General features: G+C 40.7%; 1 protein-coding gene across 5 annotated transcripts in view; it reads right to left on the reverse strand.

Annotated features, from left to right (window-relative positions):
- MYOCD (myocardin) overlaps positions 1 to 22,168 on the reverse strand; it is a 165,217-nt gene that overhangs the window by 39,426 nt on the left and 103,623 nt on the right. Inside the window, exon 1 of one of the 5 annotated variants that reach the window (XM_060764533.2) lies at positions 9,560 to 9,890. The exons of 3 other annotated variants lie outside the window; for them this stretch is intronic. In XM_060764533.2, coding sequence (XP_060620516.2) covers positions 9,560 to 9,614 — 55 coding nt within the window. In that variant the 5' untranslated portion in view covers positions 9,615 to 9,890. Of the gene's footprint in view, positions 1 to 8,344; positions 9,891 to 22,168 lie in introns of those variants that run through there. One more of the 5 variants, XM_067463815.1, reaches the window with a different exon arrangement.

The following is a 22,168-nucleotide window of genomic DNA, read 5'->3' on the forward strand; positions in this document are numbered from 1 at the left end:
AGTGATGTCACTTCATGGGAGGAAAGACAGCAAGAGCGTGCCGGGGAAGATGGTAGTTTTCCAAGGGCCTGGTCTTTATGGAAAATGTGGACTGTTTCATGCAGTCTTAGGAACCAGATACAAAGCTCCCACACCACTAAAAAACCCCACTGCACATAAGTCAAAAGACTTCCCATTCACTGTAATCATCTCTATCATGGAAGAAATCTTAGATGAGTTGCTGCTGTCATGCAATTCATTTACCTTCTGGGATTTCAATGGTATGGTGAATGTTTGCTCTCAGCATTGAGCCCACGCACTTGCTACACATTCCCATCAACTTAAGTGGAATTTACTCACACATGAAAATCCAAGGAATGGAAAATCTAGGTATTCATCTAATATTTAGACACTTTTTAAGTTCACTGATGTGTTATCGCAAGGGATACTATTCATTTTTAAAAAATAAATGCCTGATTAGGAATTTGGGAGAGTTTAGGGGGATCTTCTTGGTGGGAGGGGTTATTTCATTTGTACAAGATCACTTTACCATTTTCTTTTAAAGGACAGCAACAGAAGAAGAGCTGACAAAAAGAACACGAGACACTCCAGAAATAAATGGACAGCAATTAATTGATTTCTTCCTCCCACTCCGTCAAGCCTTCATCCAATGGAACATATAAGCAGTGCTTTTATATAACAAAATCAACACTTAAAATAATCAAGGACAAGTCAAGGCTGAAATCCCAAAACAAAAAAATATGGTGATATGATAGAGGGGTGATGAAGAAACACTTTATTTTGTAATATAAGCAATCAGGAATGTCAGATGGAAACTTACAGTGAACAACCCTTCTGAACTCCTTGAAATCATTGTATTCTGCAATCAAATTGCTATCATGATACTGAATATATGCATCATAAAGACATCCATGTGAGAGTATTTTTTTAAATTTCATTCTGGGTATTTTTCCTTTGATGGCTGCTTTAAATAAAATCTTGAACCAGTTGAATTATTCTTATTTAAAATGCATGGACCTGAATAGTAATGGAGATAGTCCATCCATCTGTCTTGAACTAACAGCAATCTATACATTCATCATAGAAGTTAACCTGGCCCTACAAATTGACCAAGGAACGATGCCAAGATGTTGGGTAGAGTAGCAAAGTTTAATATGGCACCATACACAGAAATCAACCATGCTATGGTTTGAATGTTACTTAAACACTAGCAAGGGTCATACCACACAAAATGTATTTTCAGCATCAAAACTGCAAAACAGCTGGTTAAGGCCAGCTGATGTATAATATTTAATTCAAAAATATTTATTCATAAATGAAATATGACTTAACCTTGTTTATGGAGCTAATGCCATTCCTGTGAGACTTTTCAGTCTTCCTATATCACATCAGTGAAAATAGTATGGTCAAAGAAATTAGCATGGCACCCCAAAATTAGAAAAAGATTGCAGGAAAGTTACACAAATGCTTGTGTATAATCTAGCTCAGTATGAACAAACACAAAGTCTCTGGAAATCATAAAAATACTTCCTGAGCTATAATGGATTTAGTCTTGGGAGTATGAGGTTGAGTTTGATAACTTTCTAGGTCAACAATTCTATGATATAGAAATACCTCTACTGCCCCAAAATCATCTGTCTATGACATTTATTCGGAAGGAGGTGTTCTCATAGATTCAATATTAATATTCAGTAAATAAATTATCACAATTATAGATGTTATCTCTTAACAGGTCAGGTGGTAATATGTATGCATTTTTTGTGGTGGGGCAATAATTATACCTGTATGCTTTCTACATTACCCACTACACCTGGTGCTGATAAGTGTATCGTCTTTTCTATTGTGCATTTGGAACAGCATTGAAAATATCACACACTATAACAAAGAAGGACAAAATAAGAGCAGGGATCAAAACTAAAAACATTTCAGCTTATTTTGAGGAACTACTCAAAGTTTTACTTTTAAAAAATCAAACTGGCAATTCAATGTGTAAGAAAAACGATATCTCTGATTACAAAAGACATCCAGTATTTGATTCAAAATTAAGAATCAAAACAAAAAAAATCCAACTTTACACTTTGCCATTTATTTTATCATAAATGACTGCATGTAACTATACTGCAGCGTAGAAATAAAGCAGGGGTCCTCAAACTAAGGCCCGGGGGCCGGATGTGGCCCTCCAAGGTCATTTACCCAGCTCTCACTCAGGGTCAACCTAAGTCTGAAACAACTTGAAAGCACACAACAACAACAACAACAACAACAATCCTATCTCATCACCCAAAAGCAGGCCCACACTTCCAATTGAAATACTAATAAGTTTACATTTGTTAAAATTGTTCTTCATTTAAATTATTGTATTGTTTTTAAGTGTTTTTTGCACAACAAATAAGATATGTGCAGTGTGCATAGCAATTCATTCATGTTTTTTTCAAATTATAATCCGGCCCTTCAACAGTTTGAGGGACAGTGACCTGGCGCTCTGTTTAAAAAGTTTGAGGATCTCTGAAATAAAGGGATGGAATTATTATTATTATTATTATTATTATTATTATTATTATTAGATCAATTATTTCCTCCAACTTCCATGTCCTATAAGGCAACATTTTCCTTCCCCAATATATATATTTTAAAATTACTAAGATTACAAAGGCCACACTCCTTAGACAATGTTCTGTTCTGAAGAAGTGGATGCTTTCTAAAAATATTTAGACAAGATTTTTTACTTTTGTATTCAGCATCTCCAATTCTTAAAATTACTCAAGCTAAAGTAATATATTCAGAGGGGAAATATAATATACTGATAATAAATAAATGAATGAATGCTTGGCACCAGCTTTACATCTGGGGATGTGAAGGAGACCAGCTCTATCATCCATAGGTAGATAGATAGATAGATAGATAGATAGATAGATAGATAGCATATGAAATGATTGTGTAAGTTAGGTCTCAGCTCCTGCATGATTAGATACACAGTGGCTCCCCATGAAAAGAATAACAGCAAACACTCGCATCCTTTGCCATGTGTAGCTAAATTCCAATTACATGGGACTGTCCTCTTTGGATACAAAACACAGCCAGCACTGAATGCTTTTTGTCTCCAGAAGGATTTATAGCGAGCAGCTTTTGTACCATCTACCATCCAATCTGAACAATGCAGAAGCATGGTAAATCCCATGTCTTCTACCTTTAACACCAAGTTGTCTCATTGCCTATGATTCAAAATATAGTCACTTAATTGCAGAAGTTGGTTCAGAAAGTTAGAAGTCTCTGTTTATCTACAAAACATAATATGGAATCACCCATACAATCAATCGATCTTTAGTGGAATCTTTAGGATGATCCAGTCAATTCTAACAAGCCTTTGGAGCCACTTCAACTGAGTTACCAGTGGGGTTAGGCCAATGGACCACCAATGTCCTTGTTCCCCATGTTAGTCAATCAGAAAGCAGCAACTTACCCAAGCTGTACTTTCACTGGTGGCCAACAGAGGAGAAATAATTTCTTGAGTTTTCTGAAGTGCATCTTCCAATTACTGCAGTGAAATCTGTTTTCCGGATTTCTTGGAGCAACAACTCTATGGATAGTCTCCCCACTCCCCCTGCACTTCCCTGAGAACAAACCCTCATACTTTGTCTCAATTGATTTAATGTAACTCCATTGATACTCGAAGCCTGCCAGGCAGGCAGGCAGGCAGGCAAAAAGAATAATTGTTTCTATGGAATTTGTCAGGATGACCTCAGGTTTGTCTATTTATCTGTGGCAAAATAGACAAAATAAACATGCACACAAATCCTTAGTCTTTTGATTCAAACAAAGCAGGAGGAGAGAAAACCTCTGCGCCTGCAACATTTCTGAGGATTTCGGACATGTCAGATTTATCCCCTACTCCAAGCAACAGCCTTGTTTTGTCTTAAGTAACACAGAGTTTTCTCCATAAAGAAATCTTGCTTGCTTATCCTTGGCATGATATTGGCAGGACCTCACCCAAGTATATAGCTTAATTTATTTAACTACACCTAGACTATTAATTACAGTTAGGCAAAGTAGATTGGAATAGATAAATTCTTTAATCATCACCCAAAAAAGCAACTCAAGGATAACAAGCAAACAACAAGATCCCGAAAAGCTTTTCAAAATACAACTTTTGCCACCTGTCAAATTGTTTCAACATCAAAGATCCATTGAATCCACTTCAGAGACAGTTTTACCATCATCACCACTATTGTCATAAAAATGTGCCACCACCATTGAGAAAACACTATTTCTTGTAGAAAATTCACTACAGAAGGTGATGGCACCTTCTCCACTTGATTCTAATTCCAGGGAGGGGAAGTATATATGGAAGAAATCATCCCTTAAATATTTACGTTCCAGTTGTTTAGGGTTTTTAATGGCTACCTTGGATTTTGCCCAGATTTTGCCCAGAACCACTAGAGCCCTCCTAGAATGATACCCAGTCCACCTTGTGAATTAGTACGAGACAAAAGTCAAGGAGACACATTTTTAACCAGTGGATGTTTCTGAACTACTAGAGCAATCCAAAGTATAATGCATTACAGAAATTGCATCGAAAGATCACCAAAGAATGCAAGATAATGGACAGACCACTAGTCTCCACAATATTACCAGTTATGCAGATTACCACACAAAGAAATTTCCAACAGGTGGCCACAGGAAGGATTTCAATAAATATGCATGTGTTGATGAAAAACAGTTGCTAAAGGCTTATTTCTATTTGTATACATTAATTGTTGATACTCTGTGGTTGAGTCAGACAGTCATTCATTCATTTATGTTTGGGGGGGGGGGGCACTATTTTATGCAAAAAGAAATGGAGGTGACAATTTTCCCAGTGACTTTTGCACAAATTAAGGCTACATATACATTAAACATATAAGAAGATTTTTGGAGGGTTTTGAGGATTTTGCAAGCCTGATGGCCTAAACCGCATTATATCAATGCCATTCCTAATTAGCTAACGGATAATTTTGAGCATATTTCCTTTATGACCTGTGAGTTTTCATTAATAATTCACATCCCAAGATGCCAAAATATCATATTTCTAACTTACCTACTTGTAAGTGGTAGATATCAACCATTAGCATCAACTGATTTTAAAATAGTTTCAAAAATAATCATGGAGACAGTATTAGACACAATGAAGTTTATATCTCAATTCACAATTCTTTTGTCAACCAGTATGTGTCGATGAAAAATCACAGCATTGTTTTAGGACAAGGGTCCCAAAAGTAAGGCCCGCGGGCCGAATGCGGCCCTCCAAGGTAATGCAACTTAGTCTGAAATGAAGGCACACAACAACAATTTTAATTAACTTGACTATCTCATTAACCAAAAGCAGGACCACATTTCCCATTGAAAAATACTGTTTGCTTACCGTTGAAAATTACCTAGGGCCGCCTCTGGATGTAGGCTTAAAAAAACACTTGATTTTTGGTTTTTTAAAGGCAGACATAAGTCAGCCAAAATTTGGGACTTGACATTTTACTGATCCCAACAGGTAATAGTTGGGATCAATGAAATAATTGGGATAGTTGGGATTAATAGCAGCTACTACTCTGTCAATCATCCCTATCTCTCGCTAGCTCAGAGCTATGTCTCGCCTGTTCCACTGCAAACTGTTATTCAAAATTGGTAGTATAAATGAGCCATACAAAAATATTTTCTACAGAGAAAACTAGGCTTCTTCCTAACATGATGTTTTTTATCCCCTTGGAGTTTTATTTTATTTTGTATGTGAGCAGATGGAAGTGCACTGAGTGGTATAAGCATCCACCTATGTTCTGAACAAATACATCAGTTTTATTATTTCCATGAAAACAATCCATTCAAATTGGTTGTAGCTCAGTTATTTGCTGTCACTGTGATAAGGCTTCTAGAATTGAGCACTAGATTTGTATCTGTTTTGAAAATCATAGGGCACAGTAGAAATCTGTTTCTTATCCTGGCCAGTTCCCCAGCTAATGTTGCTGTGGAACCACTGAAAAACAAAAATATCTTAGTGACAAGGAGACTGCTGATTACTGACTTTGAGAGCAGTGATATGGAAAAACTATTTTTGCTCTCCTGTAGTGTAATCAGCATTCTCTGACAAGGTTCCCAAAGGGCAAGGAAATCAACATAACTTTTTTAGAATACAACTACCCGAGTTCTCCAGCCAACATAGCCAGGATGGCTATGGGATTGTATGAACCATAATCCCCAAATCCCAATTTTGCCAGGATTCTAATTCTTATGCAAAAGGACTAGTACGCTCTGTTTATCTAGTGCTTGAATTCCATTTTAAAGAGGATGACAAGGACGGCAAAACTGAACAAAAAGGACTGATCATCTACTTCCAAGATCTCCATCATTACAGAAGACTGATCCCAGTTTAAAAGATGCTGGTATGTGACAGAATAAGCAAGAGTCTGAATGGCATCATAGTTTGAGCATTGAACTATGACTCTTGAGACCAAAGTTTGAATCACCACTTTCCCGTGGAAACCCAATGGGTGACCTTGGGTAAGTCAAACGTTCTCAGGCACAGAGAAAGACTAAAGCAAACCTTAAAAAATCTTGCCAAGAAAAACATGAGATAGAGTCACTATAGGGTTCCATAAGTTAGAAATGGCTTGACAGCATACAACAAGAGGACAAGAATACATCATTTTTTTTCTTATGAATACATGTATTTCTCATGACAGCAGGTATACAATTATGCCTTAGGCAAAGTGAAGCAGTTGCCTCAAGGAGCAGGTGATGATTTCTGTTGTGAAGTGCCCATGTTGGAGTTTAGAGCCACATCTAGGCATCTTACCTGTGCCTCCTAAGCTCACCTGCTGCCCCTTCTGTGAAGTGGAGAATCTATACTAGGCATGGGCAAACTCTGGCCCTCCAGGTGTTTTGTACTTCGATTCCCCCAATTCCTAACAGCCAGTAGGCTGTTAGAAATTGTGGGAATTGAAGTCCAAAACACCTGGAGCGCTGAAGTTTGCTCATGCCTGATCTATATCATCATCAGGTTTGAAGTCAAATAACACTACTAGCCCAGCTAACTTTTCTAGTCGGAATAAGGCAACACATTGCCCTGTGCTTCACCTTTAGCAGGAACCTGTCTTGGGGCAGCTTTACCTATTTTATCTTCCTTAATATGTACAGTAACCCAAATATGCCTATTTGGCATCTGCTAATTTTACAGCCCATTTTTTAATGTTGTAGTAACATTGTTAAAACTACCTTTACTTTTAGGGAACAATCCGTACAGGTATTCCCTTCAGTGACACTTTGATCCTGTTAGAAAAAGTTTTCCATAAAGCTGGCACCTAAAAATAATATGTGTACAGCCATACTGGCATCATGTATGTCATCATCCTAGGACAAGGAGATGGTAATTAAATTGTGAGAAAGAACTAAGAGGAACAAAATTTATGAGACTTAGAGTCATAAAGTTTACTTTTAGCCTAGAATCATTTGAAAAGTATGTTCCCCAATCCTACCAACTAGCTCCATAATCTCTCTACCCCCAGCACCCCCGTCTTTAAAAATAACACATAAATGAGTCTTGAAAACAGTGCTGGCTCACTGTAAAAGAATGCAGTGGTCCAGAAAAGCTATCCCCTTGTGTCCTGCTTGTTTCAGGAAGGTGGCAGTATTGCTTTGAAACGGCTGGGTGATCCCTCTCCTTCCCAGTGAAGGACTCTGTGCCATTATCATAATACACCAATGGATTCTGAGGAATGACTTATCCACATGAAATGGGAGATTGCAGTGATAGAGAAACCACAGCAAAGTACTGGATCCAAACTGTGTAGAACCCCAGCCAGTCAGCGCCTCTTGCATTTGTACACACAACCCTGGAGTTTTCAACTAGCTGCCAATTTTGTATTTTCTAAGCAAACACAGCAATTGACCACCCAGCTGTCTCAAACAGCCTGATAATACCCAAGCACATTAGCATCAGGACGATAAGCTCTGATCTTCTCATTATCTCTGGTGTTCCAGAGATGAAACACTGTAGCCACCCCCTTTCCCCATTTTGAGTGGGTGACATCCTAGAGTGGGCACAAGAGACAGGAAAATGCTCCCATTCGAAGACAGATTGTGAGCGAGCAGCAGTACACTCATTGGTGGCATATGTAGGCATTCATTCTCAGGACAGACCGCTCTCCAAACTAAGCACCGTTCTAGCTCAAAACACAAAAACAAGAATGAATGCGCACAAGAGCCCTCCGCTCCACTGCGTAGCATATCGTGCTGAACGTCTTTGAAGTCCCTACGCTCCTACCCAACAGAGGGGCAGAGGTCAAGGTGACTTTTCCTGTCCTTGTTCACCATCACTCACCTTGATTCCTGGTGGAAGTCCTTCAAGGAGAAGACCCCAATAAGGATTCAACCCACTCTGGAAATCTGGTGCATGAGTTTTTTTGGCTGAAAAACTTCAGAAAATGGCAATCGGTCGTTTGGCTCTAGCTTTATTGCTTTGGTGATGTCATTTTAAATATTTTGCATGTTCCATTTGTTATTTGTACTTCTAAAAAAACGATGCCTTTCTGCAAATTCATGTTTGTCCAATTAGTCACAACCCAAAAGGGAACACGCTGCCAGCCAGGATTCTGGAGGAAAGAAAGCATCCAGCAAAGGCAGGATGGCACCTGACTTCTATGGATGGGAGGACATGGAGTACTACTTGTCCCAGAAGCCTTAGTGGAAGCTGCCTCCATTCTCCTCCCATAGTACCTACCCATGTGCCTAAAACAGTGGCTCCCAACCTGTGGAATGAAAATATGGTCTGTGGCTTCACCATTACTACACTGTTGCCTCAAAACCACAGGGTAACAAGAGCAACTGGTCTTGTAAAACCCTCTTATAGTGCCAAGACAATGGGGATGTTGGGAAGTGAGAGGCTGACTACCCATGAAAGATTGCTATTACCACACCAGCTCTAGATGATAAAATATGGTTTTCTGTGGGCGAGCAGATGGCGACTACTGGATGGCATACGTTCTGTATCAGAAACTAGAGCCGATGTGGTCTATCCAATGCAATTTTCTGAATAAGCACCCCAAATAACCACACTGAATCTAAAGTTGACCAAAAACTGATTTGTAACCCTTTTGGTACTGATGCTGGAGAGTGGTCCCTGGTCAAAGTGGTCCCTAGTCAAGTGGTTTTGGGTCAAAGTGGTCCCTGATCAAAATGGTCCCTAGTCAAGTGGTTTTGGGTCAAAGTGGTCTCTAGTCAAAAAAAAAAAAGTTTGGGAAGCACTGGCCTAAAGGGAGAGAGCTTGCGTTTTCAGCCCTGAGGTTGAAGGGCTTTTGAAAAAGGAGCGAGAGCACAGATGCAAAGTGTGAAGTGGCGAAAGGGCGGAAAGAGAGGGAGCCGACTAGACAGGCAGAAAGGAGAATGCGCGCCTTCCTTTGGAGAGCAGCCCCTGGGAGGGCAAGGCCGTGACAGCTTTACGACTCTCTCTTGTTCTGCGCCTTGCATGCTGCTTAATGAGAGCCAGCCTGGGAGAGGGAAGTTGGAGGAGAAAGGCTCGCCGGCCCCGCCGCCCTACCTGATCTGAATTTGCTCCGAATCAGCATGGAATGCTCAGACCCCAGGAGAGTCATGGTGCAGCTGGCGGAGGAGGCGGCGAGGAAGTCCTAAGTCCCCGCGCCTGGAAGCCCCTCGGCTCCTCACTCCTCACTCCCGGAAGGGAAGCGCTTGCCCCCAGCTCATGGAAGAGCCAGCCCCGGGGTGGCAGGGCAGGGCAGGCGGGCAGGGCTGGCGGGCAGGCCGGGGCACTTAGGCAGGGCTTGGTCCCATCCAGCCCTGGCCCTCCTCCCAAGCCGAGTGCATGCCCGGGCCCCGAGCGGGGCTAATGAACGCGGCGCGCGGCAGCCAGCCAGCCAGCAGACCCCTCCTTTCTTTCCCCGCAGCACCCTCCCCTCCCCTCCCCTCCCCTCCCCCCCCTCTCTCTCTCAGCCTTTACTATCAGCAGCATCACCGGGTGTCCTGACTGATGTCATAGTCTAGCGGGGAGCCGGCCATCCCGAAAGGGGCTTTAGGGAAGACAGGAGTTGGATATCTGATCCCTTATTACTACCAACAGGAACTTGGCCAATCAAGAGCCTCCCTCCCTCCCTCGGACTCGCAGGGGTTCAGCCTGAGACACGCTCTACTATCAACAGGCTCGGGCTTCACTCTTTCCACCGGACCCAGTTGGAGAGACCAGGAAGGAGGAGGAGGAGGAGGAGGAGGAAGCCCCGTTGCACAGCCGGCTTTGAACGCACACATGCTGGGCTGGACATCGGACGATTTTTCGGAGGCTCTGCCTTTGCTTTGAGGCAGGCAGGGCAAACTGGGGCCCTCCAGGTATTCTGGACTTCCGCTCCCATAAGTTGCCTATGCCTGCCTTAAGTTTTTGGTCAACTTTAGATTTGGTTTGGTTGTTTGGAGTGCTGATTCAGAAAATTGCATTGGATAGGCCTCATCAGCTCTAGTTTCTGATACAGAACATATGCCATCCAGTAGTCTCCAACTGCTTGCCCACACAAAACTGTATGTAATAAGCCTCAGCACGATAAGAGGGTTTTGTGAGATCAGTTGCTCTCATTGCAATGGTGTAGTAATGGTGAGGCCATGGATGATATTTTAGTGGATCACAAGTTGGGAACTACTGATTTAGATAGACCTTTAAACCCATGTAGCCAGAGGGTCTTTTAATTAGCCGAGTTGTGGTTTTATCCCTTCCATTAAATGTATGCTTTAAACTCTACTTTAAATAAAATTTTAAGTTTGCCTGTTTTTCTTTTTAATACAATACGATTTTAGTTCTGTCTTGTTTTAATTTGTTGTAAGTCATCTTGGGTCTTATGCCATATAAGCAATGAGATATAAATGTAATAAACTAATAGAATAAATACACTGAACTACAACTTTGGCTATGAGTTGTGGCTGGTATGATACCCGCTTTCCTCCATTAATTCCCTGTTACTCTATGGGACAATGGAAAACTTTGCTTCTCTGAAATCCTGCTGGCCTATAACTCTTATCAGCCCTGGATACCAGAGCTAATTATAAGGAAGTATAGAAGCTATAGTCAACCATATTGTAGGTAGGTAGGTAGGTATATCTCCACCTTATCTATGCATTTGATATCCATAGTTTCACTCACCCATGTTCTCTCTAGATCAGTGGTTCTTATAAAGGCTATGCAGATGGTCAAACAAATCCCACCACTGCCACCAAATTATAAATACATGCAGATGGCAATACGATCAATCCCACCATCTGACACCAAATTATAAAGGCACGTTTATGTGGCCAAACAATATAACTGGACAGGGGGTAAAACAGATCCCACCACTGTCCCATCAATGTAAAGGATTTACACCACTTTAATAAGACTTCACTGGCACCTATATAACGTTTGAGGGGATGTCTCTCTATTTAAACTTTCGCTGCCACCATATACTAAATGAACAGGAACCCTCTAGCTATTTAAAGATATTAGAAAGGTTTTCTAGAACACCAAGTACTGTGTCTTTTAAATGGCTTCTCTGAAGGAAAACAGGTGAGGTTGATTTAAAAGGAAAAGGGACTAAATCCACAAATGTACACTTGACTCAGGCTTAAGTTTCAAAATAACAAGGAAAGTTTATTGAATAGAAGTACAGAATGAAGTGAATGCTGTCTAATAAGCTTGGCTGTTACAGATAAAATGTTTTGGTTCTTGAAAAGCGTAACGGTTGCATGAGAATGATTCTTTCTTGGTTACAAATATAAAACTCAGCTATTTCTTCCCTAAATAGCTGTACCCAGTTTGCCACAGCTTAATTCGCTGGCAAACTTCAGGCAAACTGCCTATTCCTAACATGAACTCCTAAAAACCTCTGTAATCCTGCTCTAACTCTAACATCAACAGACTGACTGACTAAAGAAGCTTCTTTCTTTCCCTCCAAACAGTCTAACTCTGCCCCCCTTTAATAAACCAATCCTGGCTGTTTCAAGGCTGGCTCAGGCCTAGGCCACTCCCCCTCTCTGAACTGGAGCTTTCCCTAAACTAAAATGGCTCCTGCTGCCCTCTGCCAGGCCTTCTAAGGCTGAAACTAACTAGCCTGCCTCTCCTAGGCCCTGCCACCCAGGCTGGCAAGGTAAGGGATCTTCACAGTTCTCAACCTGTGGGTTCTCAACCAGGTGTTTTGGCCTACAAATCCCAGAAATCCTAGACAGTTTACCAGCTGTTAGGATTTCTGGGAGTTTAAGGCCAAAACATGTGGGAACATACAGGTTGAAAACCACTCCTCTAGATCATCCAGTGCAATTTGATAGTATGTTTCCAGTCCAAGAATAGTCCAAATAAAATGTTCGTTACTATCCATAGTTTCAGGAATCCACTGAAACTTTTGGAAAATATTCCCCATGGGTACAGGGGAATTGTATTGTACACCAGATGGCCTGTCAAAAAAGCTTGACTGTTTGTTATTTATCAACAACTTAACCAAAACTAACCAAAATGGCCCCACTGATGCTAGCCATCCCTTCACAGGTTGCAAAGTTTAGAGGATCATATTATACTGCTTTGTGATAACTGAGGATTTTATTCATGTGTATTTCTAAGCCAATGAGAATGAGGCTAGTGCTTCTTGCTTTCTCTCTTTGGGATTTCTGATAGACCAAATAATGGCATTTTATGATTACTAAAAGGAGGATGCTGCCACAGTCAAAGAGAGAATAAAGACATTTACTCTCTACCCTGATAGCCTCCCAAATTGGAGCTTTTTAGTGCATATCAAAGCATTTTGGTGCATGTCTCATGTGTCTCATTTTAATAAGCTCTGCCATTAGATTCAGAGATAACTATTTAACCTGAGCTTCATGACCGAATATGAACTACTCAGTTTGATGGCAGAGACAGTGTATTTCCAATGATTCTCAAACACTGCTATGCAAATAATTTCTGTGTTGGTCTGCTAGTTTCTAAAGCTCCAGGCCTGTGAACTGCCAAGATACTGCAGGATACTGCTGGCATGGGAAGAACTGGGAGTATTTATTGGACATGCTAAATCTAGGGTTTCTTTCTCATGACTGGGAACTTAAAAAAAAATATTGTGGTTTTCAGGTGAGCAAATTTGCATAAAAAGGGGGGTAGTATATAGGATAGATTATGGGAAGGGATAAAGTAAAGGGGAGGGGGGCTTTTGATGTTATTGAATATGATGGACACATGTGGCAACGTCTCCTGCATTGCTAAGGTAACATCAGTCCAGGCCGTTGACTAGCCTTTATTCCAGCTCTAAAGATCCTAAGGTCAGACCACAAGAATAACCTTTCTCTGTCGACTAGTAGCCTATTGGATGTTTTGCAACTGACAGCACTACCAGAAAATGCTTTCTCCACTCTCCTAAAGTCACTACTAAGCTGTCTGATGTTTCCATCATAATATTTACTTCTTAGTAAATAGGCTAAAAATCTTCACTTCTGATTCAGAACTGAAAGATTAGAGAATGAAAAGAGCGAGATGACACGGCTGTTTAAAAGAGCATGCAAAATGTTTTCTGCTTAGTGTAAATATTTAATTGTAACAAAAATGGCAATCTGTTGTGTTTATTGAGTAAGGGATGCAAAATGTGAGCTGAGTGCAGGGTGGGGCAGGCTGGCTTTGCTACTACAGATTCCATCTCTCTTGGAGATCATGTTATGCGCTCCCTAATCTCCCGGCCAATGTAACGCTGGTGGGCTCCTTTTGAAATGTCCTCATGGGAACTCCCTGGGACACACACTGAGCATATAGCAGAAGCTACTAGGAAGAAACGGGTGTGATCAAAATGCCAGCCAAAGGGCGCAACCTTGCTCTCTCATCTGTATACATCCCATAATGTCAGTTTCTGAGTGCCAGAAGTTCATAAAACTCCACCTGTTTTGGATTTCTTGGACATCCAGGTAGAGTTGTCACAGCAAAACACCTTGCTCTCTTAGTATTGCTGCTTCTCCTTCAACCTATCCCAGTCTTCGAATATTACCTTTCCCAACCATAAGAACAGCTCATATGGCATTTGTGGATAGGAGAGCAAAGGGATGAGTGCACGGCAGCAATTCTGATACAAGGCACTATCTCAGATAAAGAATCCACATCTTTAGAAGACTCATCCCTATAAATAGTAGATTTGTGCATGGATCCATTTTTCAAAACAGACTCCAGCTGTTTCAGCCAACCGTAATGGCACAGGCTCCACCGCCATTTTCCCCCCGGCCACAACAGATCATATGGCTGCCAAAAATGACTGTTTTCTGTTTCTTTCAGCTACACAGGGAGCGCAGAGAGGCAGCTGTGTGCCCACACAGGGTTTCCCTATGAGCCCTGCTTGCTGAGCCAATCAGAACAAAAGAGAGTCATGGCTTGTCTTTTAGCCAAGCTGGGCTTCCATTTTTCTGTTGTGAGCAGGCTTCTGAGAGACACAGACTGGTGATCTAAATTCTCAGTGCTGCCTGCAGCTCTGCATGGCTTGGCTTGCTTTTTTGCTAAAATAGCAATAAAAAAGCAGTTTACTTTCTATACACTTAAGAAACTGCCACCGATGGTGCCCTTCACGCAAGGCAAGCTTCAAATGTGGGGCAGAGGACCATTTCTAAAGCCGCCATAAAATGGGGAGGTAATTTTTATATTTTTAAAGAATGGCAAATGCTTCTTTGCATGGTGTGACTCCCACTGAAATAAGTGTTTTTAAAGGGTGCCCAACTTAACTCAGCTTTATTGAAAGGGTGTTGAGGGCAAACGATCCCAGAAGGGGTGATTTCTTACACTGGCATAAAGAGTCTTCCACCATCTGATGGGTGGGAAGCCAATACGGTACAAGTCGCCTCTGGCAACACAGGCTGAGGAAAGAAGGGAAAGTGGAGGGAGAAATAGCCAGGTCTCCCTTAAAACCTGAACCTATTTGGCTTGAGGCCTGAAGCAGCTTAGGAAAGAAGGGTGAGTGAAAGAGAAATAGCAGGGTCTCCCCTTTTAAAGCCTGAACCCAGCCAGCTTACTGAGGCTTTGGCTTCCCTCCATGTGCTGAGGGGGATGAGGGGGAAGCCTGGATGGTGCAGGGAGTGGGGCGGGTGCCACAGAGAAAGGGGAGCCTCATAAGTTCCCCATTGCCACCAGTGGGTTGGATCTTCCTGGATCTTTTGGTTGCCAGATCGAAAAATTGGTTTTTCCCTGACCAAATTTGGGAGGCTCCCAAAAATGGATCTGAGGGTCGCCGAAATCTGGACACTGAAAACAGAATGGGGTGTAACCAAATTGCACACCCATAATAAATAGCACCCAGCTGCTATACACTGAACCTTTTTCATTGCCAGTTCCTGTCAAAGGCAAATAACATCTCTTTCAATCATACAACAGCCCTGCAAAAGGCAGTTACATTTTGGCAGAATATAAATGATGTTAGGAAAAAACAATGGTTTGTCCAAAACTGTGCAAGGAGTCCATGGCTCAGATAAACTTTGATACCCAAGGAAGCAAAATGTTTTATCAACTGGAAAACAAATGAGTCAAACACACAGCACAAACAATACATTCTATTGCTTAAAAGCATTGTGCAAGCAAGAAATATAGAGTACTTTGGAACACAGGCATAGCAAGCTGAGAGACTGCAGCCATAAGTTCATCCTTTTCAATGAGGCAAAACCACATTAACGATGAGGCATATCTGGAAAAACTAGATGATTGACCCCATTTGGTTCCCGAGTTGGGTGGCAGTTGGGATGCTAAAATGCTGACCTAGCAAAAGAAACAGAATGGATGAAGGTACAAAGAAAACTGACAAATACTCTGACTCAATTTACAAGCATTTATTAAAATCAATGAGTAGCGTACTGTATTCAGATAAGGGACATCTGGTTTGAAATCCATGTTTAGAAATGAAGTCCACTAAGTAATGTAGGGCCAGTTGCTCTCTCTCAGGCAAACCTACCTCAGAGGATAATTGTGGGAATAAAGATATTCAAAATTTCAGATATCATACTAAGATCCATGGAGAATGAGCAAGATAAAAACAAACCAGCAGTTTTAACTAGGGCCACAATTTTACTCTTCTGTTCATGTATAAATTGTGCAATTGCAAAGCATCCCCCTAACATAAACATGGCATAAACATGGCAGGAAAAAGGGGAGCTGCAAAATGTACCGTAACAATTTATTTGTGACATAATCTATAATACCTATAATGGATTATCTGCATAGGACTGAAGCTTTAATTTTTTTGGGCTGTAGAAGTCACCCTAACTTGCTAACAGAAGTAGGACCTATTAAAAATTCTGATACTGTGAAATCAGTTTAAGTAATCTGGATATTGACTGTTTGCACTGATTGATTTATTTATTGAATTTATACCCCATTTTTCTTTCAGGATAGGATCCGATGCACATAGAGGCAGGTACAGATTATACAAGTATAGTGAGGATGTGCCTGAAGTAATTCAAGTTAGGTAGGAAGTAGCAGATACATTATTTTGACTCCTTTCACACCAGGCCTCTTGGGTATTTCTGAAACACATTGCTTAACTGTGATCAGCTGGACATGAGCCTAACACTTATATTTCTTATTTCTATCCACTTTTCGCAAAGATCTAACAACATGGATGTTCCGTTGTGCGTTTGACTAGACAATTCCCTTGATAATTGGCCTCACCTAGGATCTAAAATCTTGGCCACACACTTTACTATTGCTGTATCCAAAGTTAGACTGACCCAGTTATACTGCTCTTATCCTACACAATCTATGTACGTTATTCACTAGCCCTATCCTTTGAATTGTTATGCACCACTCCGCCTTGAATTATCCTATTGTTGTTGGTTTTAATGCTTGTTTTATATTTTGTTATAATGTTGTTTACATTGTTTTAAATTGACGTTACACATTCTAATGTGCTACATTTTCACTCTGTTGATTAGGCTTGGCCCCGTGTAAGCCGCCCCGAGTCCCTTTGGGGAGATGGAGATGGGGTATAAAAATAAATTTGTTATTATTATTATTATTATTATTATTATTATTTATTACAGTCCCACACTATACATATTCAAGTAATAGGCAAAATTGTTGAGAGCATTTTTACATTAACTGTTGTCGTCTATGTGGCTTCAATTTTTAGTTTGTTTTTGTTCCTTACCCAAACATTAAGCTACCTCCCAAAATTCACTTCTAACACAGGATTACAGGATAAATAAAGGCAGTGGTAGGATGACCGAAAGTGACTTTGTAATTGTAGAGCATCAGGGAACAGGATGAAGGCCTTCTTGATATATACGCGGGTTGACTAAGTGGAGGGGGGGGGGGGCACGATATCATTTCAGAAAGCCTTCTGATCTTTATTAAAATGAGACCACGGTCAACCTCATAGAGCTCATGGACCAGGCTCTGGGCCAAGGATAAGTTCCTTCTGCAAATATTTATTTTATCATATCAATGACAAACTCCTTCATATAAACATTTTTATTTAATCATAATTTACCAATTATTTTAAATCAATTGTTTGCTTGCTTTCTAAACACCAATCAAGAGGACCACATTAAAAGTTGCTCAGACAGATAAGATGTATTATCTCACAGTGGGTTTGTGGTCATAATAGTCTGGCATGTTTCCTGGGGTGTGTTTGAAGGAAGATGGGGGCATGGATTAATGATCTCACACCCTGTGGGGGCTCAGTGCCCAGATCCAGCTGGCAAATTACATCTCTTGCTGCTGGCCAAATTGAGAGACAGAACTTTCATGCTGTGGAAGAGTTAAAAGACAGTATGATCCTTTCTTGCTCATCCCTCTGACACCAGTTTGTCCCAGAGCATCATTCCTATTATCCCCTTTGCATCCATGCAACAAACACTAAAAGCTCACGGGCCCACTCTCACATTCTTATCAGGACAGACCTCTGAGGATGCCTGTCATAGATGTGGGAAAAACATCAGGAGAGAATGCTTTCTACTTTGAATCCTGGCTCTGAGGATCAAGATCCATGTCATCAGAGATCATATGGTCAAAATGAGTGGAGCATCCCTTACTTAAATAATTGTTTATTGATTCATCACATCATCATGATCATAGGTGATCACTTGTAGCAGCATATGATTGGTTTCCAAAGGTAGAGTAATGGCAATGAGTTAGAACAACTGAATCCATATCCACCTCTCATGGGCTTGTTCGTAGTTGGATGCTTCCAGATTTCACAGCCTTGTCCCTGTCACCACTCGCTGATTGTCATGGGAGTTGTGTTGGTTTTGATTTGCTTGGAACACACATGTGCATGAATTCATTGTATGTGTGGGGATCAGTGACCAACACAAACATACATGTCAATTGACTAATGGACTAATAAACCTTTGAAGGATCCATGCATATGCATATGACAAAAGAATAGACATTCTGGGGTAAACAAAAACACTGTTTTGAGATGAGTCACAGCAGGTATCACTTTAGAAAGTGTATCCCTTCTTTAAGTTGAGGGGTAGTACCTCTTTCAAAAATGATGCTTCTCACTTCAGCCCCAGTGAAGTTACATCATAGGATTCCCATAAGCTCTGTAAGAGAAAGATTGAAAGAACAAAAGAAAGAAAGATGTTTCTATGAGTCTCCATGAGAAACTCTTCTAGCATTTCACTCCTCTTATGGCTTCAAATCTTCTTGTGATAGCCAACAGAAAATTTTATTGAAGTGATAAATCCATCATATGTGATTAGTCAATCACAAAGTGTGTACAATCAATGTTTTGTATCCGGCGCCAAGATACTAGGATCCCTCACAACTTTATAGGGGTCTAACATTAGATAGGGGGTATCTTACAGCTAGGCTGCCAGATGTTTTTTATTTTAAATATCAAAGATTATCCCTCCCCAGAACATAACAAACATTTCTGCTTTACAGCATGATGCAACAAAATCCACATAACAGATGATACGAAATGGTGTCTTTAAGCTGAAATAAAGGAAGTAATATCAGCTAGCTTGCTTGAAACATCAGTATTTCTTTTTCATTTAATACAACTGGGGCAGGGAGGGGGGAAGACAACATATGAAAATGAACCTCCAGCATCAGAAGATGAAAGGGAAGCTGTGTTCAGAATATTTGGGAGAAATCAGTCACTAGAAACAGATCATTTGTTGCTAGAGCTGCATAAATCTGCAGCAACAACATCTACTCTAATTCTAACAAAATACTTTTAGCTTCTAACTAAATCACAAAAACTTCTGTCAACAAATACGGAAGACAAGACAATGGATTCGAGACACTCAATATACCATACATTCCAACACCTAGACATAGGACATCAGGCATTGCATTAAACACAGGGCCATTGCATTAATTTCCCATGCAAGGGAATGTGATGCTCAAATTCCTACAACAAAGATTTTAGCATATATGAAGCAAGAAATGTCAGATGTATAATCTGGGTTCAGGAAAAAAAAGAGGCACTGTGGATTATATTACAATGAAGGTAGTGTACCAATGAAAAGCTAGGGATCACGCTTAAAAGAAATGCAGATGACACCATACTGCTAAGTCAACATGATGCTGCTCATCCCAGTGAGTTATTTATCACAGTTAGACATTCCCAAATTTAGAAGATCCTTCATCCTGGTCAGATTTAATGTGTTGCCACCAGCATTATTACAATACAATAAAATACTATAATACTAGCTAATGTGGAGGGCAGTGGAAAAAAGAAAGACAGCATTACAAAGACATAAACTCAATCAAGAAAGCCATGGTTCTGAGTTTGTAACTCCAAAGCAGGGCTGTTGGAGATAGGCTAACTTGTAGGTCACCATAAGCCAACACTGATTCTGGACCTCATCCCAAAGGCTGTCGGAATTGCCACACATCGTGGCGATTCTGGCGGTGCACATCAAAGGATGTGGGGAACCTCTATCACCTGACTTATCCAAGTAACCATCCCATGGGGAAAAGCATCGACCACCCAGCTTCTTCCCTTTGTCTCCCGTGTTGCTGCAGCAGCAGCATGCTCCACTTTGATGGAAGTACCTGTGCACCATGTAATGGGAGCTGATGGACTGAGTGCTTAAAAGAAAGGCAAAATGGAACATGCCCCATTGTTAAGACACTTCTACAGGGTTTCCTTCCAAGCCCCATGCTAATAAATTTCTATGGGTTGCTTTCCTTTCCAGGTCCCTTTGTTAAGACACTTCTATAGGCTGCTTTCCTTCCAAGTCCCATTCTTAAGACACTTCTATGGGCTGGTCCCTCCCAAGTATCATTCTTAATAAGCTTATCCATCAGAACAAAGCACTACTTCCCATCCCATGTATTTTCCAGCTGGAAATATGGATATGATGCTCTAGGAGCTCTGAACACAGCCTGTGTTCGGATTTCCCTCTGTTCAGGATATTTGTGCTTCTTTTCAACCATGGAGGGCAATGCATTATCAAAAGTAGGTTAACGTCATGTGATGAGCTCCTTGCCTCTCCATGCTTGAAAAGAGGCTTTCAACCTCTGAGGACTATGCGTAATGACCAGAATATCTTTTGGGACCTAGTAGTCATGTATAACATTACATGTGGTTTTATTCTCAGTTGTTTCGCATTTATGGCCCTAATATGTTAATAGCAGAAAAAGTAATTATAATAATTCTGAGTCCAACTGGATCCCACAACATTCTGTCTATGGCACAAGAACTGCAACAGGGTTTTGTTCTCATCTAGGGCTAATTGCCCAGCATTCTCCATTCTCATACACACTTGTTTGTTTCCACAGAACCTGCCCCTTCTACCCACCAGTAACACTGGTTTGGAGACAGCAGTATCAGGACAGGCAAAGGACACCATCCATTTCCTGAAATCTGCCAATTTGCTATACACTCCAAACCAGGTATTAAGAATGTTAGGAAATTATGTTTTCCTAGTAGTATTGGCAAATGTCAATCAGAAATAAAACTGTATTTTTCTCCATGCCTAGCACCTGGGTTGCAGCTATAGCAAGCAATATTTCAGGTGCTTGGAGATGTAACAGGGGGAAGATAGAATTCCCGCTTATGGCTCCATAGCTGTGAAGTACGGGATAGTGGTGGAAGTAGGGATGAAACTGAATAAACAAAAGGACTTGACTTCTTTACTAGCTTGAATTTTAATCTGAGCTGAACAAGAATGGAGGAGTCTGTAAGGCTTCCCTTGGCTTTGAGGAAAGCATTATAAACACTGATATTTGTTCTTTGGCGCAAGGAAAAAAGAATTTTAATAACGTCATTTTGAAAAACTGTTCATTTGTTCTACAGGCTGCTCTACATGACAAGTTATAATATGTGGTCCTATTACAAACATGCTTGACAATAGCCTATACTTCTAACATGCTTCTACTACAGTTTTCAGCATTACCTCCACATCACTTTTTTATACATTTACTTTGGGGACATGCATATTGCTTTACAAACACTGAAAAAGAAAGATATGAGTAAACAAAGGTAACTTTTGTATGGTTGCACACACCAAGTCACTTATAAAAAGAGCATAGAACAAAGCTAATTCTCTCCATTCTGTTAAATATGAATACTTTCCTGCTTTTTACTGGGAATATTGTGTTTCTGTTGCAATACAAAATATTGCATCTGGAAAGTACCCTTTCTGTGACTGTAAAAAGGGAAGAACCTAAGAGATTTGTTTTGACTTTTGCAGAGGATATTCCCTCTTCAATATTTTCCCCAAAATTCAGATATTTCAAATATACTAAGGACCTGATCCCATTATAGAAATTCCCCATCCTACCACACCTGACTGAGGGCCCTTCCACACTGAGGGCCCTACATCCCAGAATATCAAGGCTGAAAATCCCACATTATCTGTGTGTGGATTTAGATAACCCAGTTCAAAGCAGATATTGTGGGATTTCCTGCCTTGATATATGGTGTAGAGAAATGTTTATTATAGAGTGTTTATTATAATGTATTTAAACTGTATTTAGGTTTTACATTAGTTGCTATGGCCTAACTGTGAGGGATAGGTTGCCATGGTAACACAGCCTCAGAGGAGGTGGGCGGAGTTTAAGGAATAAAAGGTTTGAAAGCGTCAGTTAATATCCAGTCCGGTGGATGAGACCCGGGGAAGAGGTTAAAAGTGTTGTGAAGCTGTGAGAATTCAGTAGTTCTTAGAATTTGTGAATATTTCTTCAGCAAGAGAGCTGAAGGTGTTACCTTGT

The sequence above is a fragment of the Anolis sagrei genome, chromosome 2 (genome assembly GCF_037176765.1).
Source record: "Anolis sagrei isolate rAnoSag1 chromosome 2, rAnoSag1.mat, whole genome shotgun sequence".
In the NCBI taxonomy this organism is placed as follows: Eukaryota; Metazoa; Chordata; class Lepidosauria; order Squamata; family Dactyloidae; genus Anolis; species Anolis sagrei.